The sequence below is a fragment of the Argopecten irradians genome, chromosome 8, assembly GCF_041381155.1.
Source record: "Argopecten irradians isolate NY chromosome 8, Ai_NY, whole genome shotgun sequence".
Classification (NCBI taxonomy): Eukaryota; Metazoa; Mollusca; class Bivalvia; order Pectinida; family Pectinidae; genus Argopecten; species Argopecten irradians.
In genome coordinates this window covers 34,458,663-34,468,551 of record NC_091141.1, presented here as the reverse complement: position 1 = coordinate 34,468,551, position 9,889 = coordinate 34,458,663, and the positions used below count along the sequence as shown (strand labels likewise).

General features: G+C 34.2%; 1 protein-coding gene across 1 annotated transcript; it reads left to right on the top strand.

Annotated features, from left to right (window-relative positions):
- Positions 1-22: 22 nt before the first annotated feature.
- On the top strand, positions 23-9,261 carry LOC138330197 (uncharacterized). Its single transcript, XM_069277643.1, has 16 exons — positions 23-34; positions 1,631-2,400; positions 3,110-3,169; positions 3,701-3,757; positions 4,068-4,124; positions 4,352-4,396; positions 4,929-5,159; positions 5,440-5,538; positions 5,767-5,829; positions 6,012-6,080; positions 6,295-6,363; positions 6,673-6,809; positions 7,004-7,135; positions 7,452-7,600; positions 7,781-7,901; positions 8,201-9,261. Exons 2-16 carry the CDS (start codon positions 1,635-1,637, stop codon positions 8,477-8,479), a joined length of 2,334 nt encoding a protein of 777 aa, XP_069133744.1. The 5' UTR covers positions 23-34; positions 1,631-1,634; the 3' UTR covers positions 8,480-9,261.
- The last annotated feature ends 628 nt before the right edge of the window (positions 9,262-9,889 follow it).

The window sequence follows — 9,889 nt, the reverse complement described above, 5'->3', positions numbered from 1 at the left end:
TAATAATAATTACTTTTTTCAGTTCAGTATAATGGTGAGTAAAGTAGATGAGGTCATGGGAAGCTTTGTGGTCTTGGTGTGAGCTTTTTAACCTCTGAACTATGTTGTATTTATCACATTTTCCTTACATGTCCCTCACAGTGATGTATGGTAAAATTGTTTGAAAAAACGAAACAACCTGGAATTCAAAAACATGGAACAAACAATTTGTTACATTTAAGATGTAATTAAAATTCTTAGTTTCCAAATTATATTCAGCAAATAATGAATATTTGCTATAATGCTAATAGCAGCAAAATTACTGTACATTGAACTATTTGTATCGATATCTATCCTTCCTATCCACTTTTTCCATTATGTAAATTCTCTGAGAAACATGTACTGTAAATCGAGTTATTTTTGTGGCAAATTAATTCACGTTTTCACGTCTAACAATGTTTTTGCGATGATTTAATATCATGGTATTTACATTAATATTTCTAATTGCCCCGCAAAATTAATCTCACACAAAAATAATTTTGTTTACAGTATTTTTCGATTGCAGATTATAGCCAGAATGTAAAAATGCTAAAACAGATTTTGAACTCAATGTTTTTCCATTGCTGACCCATGTTTCTATATGATTACTGTTTGTCCTACACTCGTCCATTTACATTTGTCATTATATCATTGTTGTGTCTATAGTACTCTTCATTGTATAATCAGAAGCTGCGTCATGTCTTGAGGACTGCTATGATTTTTCTTTTCCAATGTTAGTGTATCAGACATTTTTTGATTATAGCTTTATAATGGATTCTACCTGATCCAAATGGGTTCAGTGAATAGTGTGGTCACTCTTATATGAAAGAGTTAATTATCAAAACCACATGTATATGCTGTAATTGCATTATAGATAGATAAGTCAATAGATAGCTGCACAAATAATCTGAAGGTAAAGGTTAAATTATTTTACGCATATAACTGTATTTTTAAAATAGTGTTTTGTGTGACATTACTGTATGTTCTGTATGATTTGTGAAAGCAATGAAATTTATTATATATGCTGTTTTTGTGAAAGTAATAGCATTTCATGTGCATTCTTGTGGACTAGTTTTTGCTTATTGTTTTGTTTTATTGCAGTGTATGTGCAGCTTTTTAAATTTGTGTGCAACATCATGATTTTGTCACGGTGTCTCTCAATAACCAAATATTATACGTATTACTAAATAAATCTTAACCTATTTTATAACCCTAAGGGAACTTTTCAATGAATTATGATAATAATATTTGAGTTTTTTCAGTATATTGTAAGTATATGATTATGTTCCCACATGACTGAAGCTGTAATCTAACATACCAATGCACCTATGACATGCACACTGTATAATGATATGCCATTAACAATAACAGATTGCCTTTTGGATTTCATTGTTGTGTCAGTATAATTTCAGTAAACCGAGCATATAAGATTTAAAAATTCTGAAAATGTCCAATCACATACTTTATACAGAAACATAAAATATCTATATATGGATGAATTAAATTTATAGATATATATAAAAACATTGTATGTCTGAATACTATTGCACATAGAATAGCTATCTGATCTGTTAAATTAATGCTATATTTTATCTGTATCTTTAATTTGTAGATACATGCTAAGCAATGTCGATATGTCGTCTGGTTGGCGAGAGCCATCTACACATGTACCCGTTGATCTCCAACATCGTCCTCCCCACATTATTCATCACATTCGTGACGCAACTACAAAAGCCTCAGATATAACCTCTCAGATGATAGTTCCAAAAGAAGACGGATGTTTTGATGTTAGATCTCCATCAAACAAGGTGTACAGAGTATACCTTGGGAAAGAGCTTGGTCAGGAAATGCCAAAATGTCAGTGCAAGGCATTTAAGAGGAGCCATTTGCCATGTAAACATCTATGTGCTGTCATTTCACACTGCACAGGCTTAAGCTGGAACTCTCTTCCATCCTTTTATATCAACAATCCGCTTTTTGTCATCGACGGAGACTGTGTGAATGTCAGCATTCCTCCTACCTCCATCTGTTCTAATGACATTTGTCCAAGCACAAGTGCAAAGCTTTCACAGAGCAGTCCTGAGGTAGTTTCCGAAGATGGCAATTCAGTGAAAGTTGGGAAATTGGCAAAACAGGTCCGTGATGTACTTCATTACATCACCAGCCTTTCTTATATTTGCCAATCAGAAAGTACTCTGAACGAAGTCCGTCAGCAACTCCAATCAACTGCAGATCTGTTGAAAGGAAGTTGCCCAAAGAGTGGAACACTTCTATTAGAACAGCCAGCACAGAAGAACAAACTCTCTTTGAAAAGAAAATCATCTGTGAGGTCACATCTGAAGGCGTTACCAACACGTAAGAAATGTCATCTGACTAAGAAAGGTATGTATCTTTAAATGGGTATTAATTTGTTCGACTTACTAACAAGTGCTAATTTTTAGCCCGAATGGCAGGTGAGATAATGCCTAGTGCGGCATCTGTCCTCCTTTGTTCGGCGTCAACTTTTCCCATAAAATAACTTCTTTTTCATAAGTAGGACACCTAGAGTCCTGCAATTTGGCTTATAGGATGGTGGGATGAATTGTTACCAAGTTTGATCAAAGATATAACCTTGACTCCATTCAAGGTCACAGGAGTCAAATAGGTTTAAGCGTCAAGGTCAAAGAGGCCTAGGCAGATCTTTCCTGAAAAAGCATAGAAATAATTATTGATTCACTTATGTCTTAAGTATGTGATCGATTTGGACACATTGAGCTAAATAAACGAAGCCAATTGAACAACGTTTAGTGTACCAAACCAAATGTTGTCAGAATAATTCCTATGAAATGGCCATTGAATCATATTAACATATTTTCTATGACTGACCCCCAGGGGCCTTAGGGGTGGGGCTAAAAGGGGTCAAAATGGTTAAATTTCAAAAATCTTCTTCTGAATTCACAGATTTGATGGAACCAAATACTCTTCTTAGATTAAAAAATCAAATTTATAAATTCACTGACTGATTTCAAGGGCCGGATGGGCCAATATATTATAAATGCTTATAGTCAGTGGATAATAGGATTATTCATTGGATTGTATTATTACTTTATAGAACAAAAAAGCAACAAAGACTTAAAGGATTCTGTAAAGCCTGACGAAGGAATGTCTACAGGTAATGTAAACAGCAGTACTAGTAGATACCATATATTTTCATGATATAAAATTAATATGCGGGTAATAACACGTGGTGAGCTATGTACATATTACATAAGCCATTACTGTAGCCTAGCTGTCATAGAATTTTCATCTGTATGGCTGTCATTTTTATGACATTTTAAAGGTGAGTTTAATTTGATGTTTTCGTGAGAATTATTGCAAGGATATTTCTTATTTTGGTAATTTTCCTCTGTCCTTGATCCTTCATTGTAACCTTTAAATTTTGAAAACTGACACTTAAAGCTCAGAAAAGAATATTTTTCAATCGATACTTGAATATGCACTTCTTTATGTTTGAATAGTCAGTAATTAATTACTTACATGTACTATCGCCAGACTTTCATTACCATCACTTGTCCATTTGTCTATTTATTACTAAGAATCACTTCATTTCTTAACTGAAAGTAATATTGCAATCTGTTATTCACTTTTTTTGAAGTTCAATCTTGCTTTTTATCAGTCTAGTAATTGTATTTATATATTTCAGGAAAAAAAAGCGAACATGAAATCAATAGTAATGATTCAAGAAGCCGCTCTACTAGACGTAAGATCTATACGTTTTTTTATATACTAATAAATAACCTGGTATACTACATATCTAAATACATGTATTTGTCATTTACGTAAATGTACATTTGCAATACACATATTGTGCATTTAATTCTTTTCACATGTTCCTACATGTAGTTTAATTATCATATCTATCATCTAGTTGAGAAGGTTATTGTCCATATATTAAACAAATCAGTTTAAGAAAAATGTGTGCAATTTTAAACTCCAACATGTTGATGTTTCTATAAAGGATTATGTTGTTCAGGTTTGTAACAATAACAGTACATGTTCCTTCTGTTCAGGCGAGCCTGTTGTAACAAGAAAAACCAAAGCATTGAAGATTAGCAAAAGTTTTGACAGTAAGTTGCAGAGTTAAAAAATATTTTGGGTTATAGAGGATCTTACATGAGTGGCAATATAATATGAAATTTATCAAACACGTTCAATAATTTGATACGTCATAAGCTACATGTTGTTTACTTTTTTTATTTGATGTTCTGTGAATATCATAATATATCCTAGAATATTGAGTTATGTAAATTTTATTTTGTTGATTTCAATGCTATTATCTTTTGTTTCATTGCAGTAGTATTCTCTGTGTCAAAAGAGGATGTAATTTGCCGCATCAAAGGTAACTTATGACACATATCAACAAAACATGATATCCCAGAGAATTTAAAATGGCCTTGCAGAATACAGGACCAAAAAGACCTATTCTACAAGTTTAATTTGAGAAAACTAGACATCTTCTGAGAATCCAAGATATCTACTTATCAGTCAAGTTTTTTGCTTTTTTATTCACACAATGCAATTGACAATTTATAGGAACGAACATGCAAGATATGAAATTACATAGGTATTCCTTTAGAACTTTCTGAGAAATAGCGGTACTAAAATTCTACTATCGAAATGTAAGATGGTTGCCTGATCAATCCCAAAAAGCAATATGTACAACTAGGAAACCTTCACATGAAATCTGAGAAAAAATCCCTCTGAACTTTCTGACAGCAAGAATTATCAGTGGACGGACAATGATGATGGGCTAACTAGTACACTGTAACAAACTGTTGATATTGATAGACTGAATAATAGGAATGGGGTAGAATAAAAACATATCATTGACCAGACCAGGTTTAAAATTTTTGTTTTGTTTATTTCTAAAGATATGGTAAAAAGCAGCACAGAGGAAGACTGGGAAGGTATGGTGGAAGAAGCCAAATTAACTCCGAGCAGTGACAGAGACATGACTCATAGGGTAGCATGTGCAGTCTTAGACGAGTGTTGTCCAACTGAGGAACAGGAGGAGGTGTTGGTGGAACTATCAAAACTGGCCCCTCAAAGCCTGAATGTGGACTCCACTTTAAGACTTTCTTTTGTACTGCTGCACAGATTAGGTATTACATGTAATACAGATGTATATCAGAAATAATGTTGTCAATCTATAGAGTCATCAGATCGTAATACATTGTCACATGTATACTGTATTTTACTTGATAAGACCACAAAATGGGCAAAAGAGAGGGGTAAGATTACCCTTTGCGAGAGGAGATTAGATCAGCAGAATTGCAAATCGTTGTGTAGATTTCCAAACAAAGAAATATGGTACAATGTGAATATTGCATCCATTTAATTACAATATCCTAAAGACTATATTGAGATTGTTGTCTTTTTCAGTAAAATATGGGAAGTTTCCTCTTAAAAGAGATTTGACCAAAGAGGATGCTGAAAGTGTAAAACTCATGAAGGATTTAATAGATTCAATAAGAGCAATGCGTGAGTATATGTTTCAATATAAATTTGATGATAGCACTTAAACATTTTCCAACGATACGTGCAATTTATCTATGCATATAGAATGACACTTTTGATATGATCCATATCAACAATAATACGTTTATATCCTCAAAGTTCAATAGTGAAAACATAAATGGAAAGATTCATGATTTTACGCCAAATAGCAAACCCAAGGATAATGATGAAAAAAAAACATTTGTTTTGCAGCTTCATCATCTGCTGAAGCCAGCACAGATCAAATTCCGGGGCCCAAACTCCCTTCAACTGATTGTAAGTGTTTGAATTAAATAATCGTGTTATCTTCATGTTACTATTGTATAATGAAATTTTATGTGACTGACCTTCGTCAATGTGCAGTGTTTTAATCCATTTCTTCGTTCTGTTTAATTGAACATAGTCATTTTGACACACATTGTTTTGGATTGCGTGTATACATTATTATAACATTATAGTTTCAGAGAGTTCAAATTCTTTGCCAAGAAAATCTATACTGCGTCTTAACAAACGAAGTATGGCAACACGTGAGTACAAATTGCATGAAGTAACTTTTTCTTATTTCTGTCAAATAAACATGTAATTAATTGTAATTTTACCCTTTATTATTAATTGTAATTTTACCCTTTATTAATAAGAACAATATATTTACATAAATATATATCATATTGTTTATAAGGTACAAGTATCATGACTTTTATTTGCAATCGAAAAATGAAAGATGTGAAACTATTTTGACAGGATCCCGCAAAGGAGCTTATGAAGCAAAGAAAGTGAGATTTGAGAATACTTCTCAATCACCGAGTAAAGGTAATATACATAGATATTTCATGGTTATTATCTTACAATACACGACGAGGGACAAAAGGGGAATAGATTAAAAGATGGAAAGAAACAACTTCTAATAGACGTATGTAATACACATTATTATATTTTGTGCATCATATTCATTTATAATAATTATTTATATATTATAACCTCATAAATGATGACATAGATTAATCTTTTTGGAAACTGATCAGAAATATTCAGTGATTCAGTGATCAGTGATTTAAACTTATCAGATATGATCAGTGATTAGGATCCAGAATCATTAAGTAGTAATATTCAAACTGTTAGTGGAAGCCATATTGGAGGAATTGCTGGCGGCAAAGAAGAACAACATCAAAGGGAGTACAAGACTGTTCACTGGCGGAGAGGTCCTGGAATACAGGGATATCAAAACTCTAACAGGCCGCCAATGGCTAAATGATAAGGTAATAAAAGGTGTTGATATATCGTGCCGCTATTGTACAACCTTTCATATCAACAAAGCATAGTATGGAAAACAGATTTCAGTAATTTCTAGATAATAACATTTTTGTCGAAGAGAGACTATTGTGACTTTATAGCGAGTAAACATTTAAGTGATAATACATATGACTTTATTGAATGTTTACCATATCTATAGGTGATCAATGCATATCTCACTGTTTTGCAACGTGAGCAAAACAATCAGGAGATGAACCACATCTTCTGCATCCCATCATACTTGGCAGTTCTCTGGGACAGTAACAGATATGATCATTGGCTGTTTTCAAAGGTTAGTGAATAATGCACACTTGTACGTATTTAACTTTCATTGACAAGAGGTTTCCATACTATTGCTTTATTAAAACGGAGAATTGTGCACTTCTGGTTTAGGCTAATAGAATTTCAACCATTACCGATATTATATTGACAAAGTTGAACAGAGGAGACAAACCATTAGACTTTATTTTCTTTCAATGCAAGACAGAGATGATATTAATCAACTTTGTAATTTGTGACATAGATATTCAGAAATGTTAACAAGATACATCAGAAATGATCTAAAATCTATTAAGATGGTACCCCATACAATAATTTTATTTCACCAGGTGAAATTTTCCTTCCTGAAATGGATTTTCATGCCTATCAATGTTCGTGGAATGCATTGGGTGTTGTTGGCGGCAGATGTCCAGCGAGGGGAAGTCACCGTGCTTGATTCCATGGGGGGCAACAACAAGAACCTTGCTCAGAAATGGATGTAAGCATGGCTACAGGCAAAACTAATGCTATATTAATAGTGTGAAAAGTTAGGCTGTTAGACAAATGTCTCCTTTATAATTTGAATTCCCAGCAAGAGGAGCATTACATATACAATGTAATATATTACATAATACACAAAATACCATGTAAATATGCAATGTCACTTGATGCTTAACAGGCAATACATGCAAATCAGAAGTGCTAAAACCGGGGAGCTTGGCAATAAGATATGGACAGAAGGAAAGTTGGTGTCTTGTCGACAGGAGGATGGGAATGCATGTGGCGCTTTTGTGCTTCTGGTAATTCATCTTTCATAAAATCACTCAAATTTTTTTTTCTTATTCTTTCATCTCCTGTTCTTCTAATAAACTGTGCATACTACGGTAAGCATTGTACTGTTGTGTGTCCTTAACGATCAAATGTGAAATCCATAATAATGTAAGACACAGTTTATTACAGGAGTAAATTCTAGTAATAATAGAAGCCTAAATTGAAAGTCTTAATTATACTAAACGTACCATGATACTTTAACACTGTCCACATATCATATTTTGTCATAATTTATATGCATTATTATTATTATTATTATTTCTTTCAGAATGCAACATGTTTAGCTCGTGGCATTGACCTGTCAAGGGCTTCACACCAATATGCTGTTGCAATGAGAAATTTCGCCATGAATAAATTAATTTCAACATCAACAGAGCATCCATCTCACAGGAAGCACTGCGACATGCTTGGATGTCAAACACCTGCCTCTGCAGAGTGGGTGCAGTGTGCTGTTTGTGGCCGTTGGTCACATTTACCGTGTGTCAACATTGCATCCTCTCCAAATGAGGATTTTATATGTCCTGTGTGTAAGGCACAATACTACTAAAGTTAGAAACTGAATATATCACATCATTTAGATTCAATTTCTGCTTTCGTGTGTTCTTATGTTACATTGTATAGCCCATACGGTTATTTATTTGGCAACCAGTATGTACATTTCCTTATTTGATTGCAAATTATGTTTATCATCCTATGAACAGCTGAGGTCATTCAAGGATAACCACTTCATTTCATGTGTAAGAGTTTGTGAACGTGCAATTTGTGTATCCTGATTTGGTAGGTAGCAATATGTCAGTATACTTTAATACTGTTCCTTGTAATTCTAGTACATTGTACCATTAACCTATCAATGGAGCATACTGACAAAGAACCAAGAAATGCATTTCACCCTGCCACATTATACATTATTCTTGTGACATATTCAACCCTCAGGGTATCAAATAAACAGTGCAGCTGTTGATTTACAATTTTTATACCACACGTGGTATAAACTCTACGCATTCTGATTGGCTGACACGGTGAACTTACTTAATAAGAAGTTAAATGAAAAATATTTCATCCTTAAAGTGTTTCCATTTATAAAACCTCTTTATCAATATATCTTTTTAATAATAATTAGTGTATTTTTACTGATGAAAGTATCATATTTTTATTGTATCAAGAATATTTGTATTTTATTGTCTGTTGTAACTTCAATATCTAATTTAGGGGTACATGCAGGGATATATCGGGTTATACTTGGTTTGGTATTGGTACCTCACCAGATAGAACCAGATAAGGATATTGGAGGGGGTATAGGGGTATTGGAAGGGGTTTAGGGATGTGGTAGGGGGCATATCTGGTTGTATCCGGTGTGATATTGGTATCTCACCAGATAGAACCAGATAGAGGTATGGGAAGGGGTATAGGGGTATGGGAGGGGGTATATCTGGTTGTATCTGGTGTGATATTGGTACCTCACCAGATAGAACCAGATACGAGTATATTGGAGGGGTATAGGGGTATGGGAAGGGGGTATATCTGGTTGGTAGGGGGCTGGTGTGATATCCGGTAGTTCACTAGTGGTATATCCACCAAATAGAATCCAGATAGGGGTATATCTGGTTTTCCTGGTGTGGTTTGGCTACATCACCAGATAGAAACCAGGGAATATATGGGAGGGGGTATATATGGGAGGGGTTTTTAAGGGGTGTCAGTAGGGGGCATATCTGGTTGTACCTGGGTGGTATTGAATATCTCACAGTGATAGAACCAGATTGGGGTATGGGGAGGGGGTCTATAGGGGTTGTAGTAGGGGGCATTATCTGGTGTACCTGGTGTTGGTATTGATATCTCACCAGATAGAAGCCAGATAGGGGTATGGGATATAGAGGTATCGGAGGGGTGGTATATCTAGTTGTATCTGGTGTGATATTGAGCTCTCCACCAGATAGCACCAGATAGGGGTATGTGGAGG

Excerpts from the sequence above, each read along its gene's own strand:
- LOC138330197 (XM_069277643.1), top strand. The coding sequence starts at position 1,635 with ATGCTAAGCAATGTCGATATGTCGTCTGGTTGGCGAGAGCCATCTACA. Across the intron at positions 6,364-6,672 it reads TTCTCAATCACCGAGTAAAG|TGGAAGCCATATTGGAGGAA; the intron begins GTAATATACATA and ends TCAAACTGTTAG. Across the intron at positions 7,601-7,780 it reads AACCTTGCTCAGAAATGGAT|GCAATACATGCAAATCAGAA; the intron begins GTAAGCATGGCT and ends GATGCTTAACAG.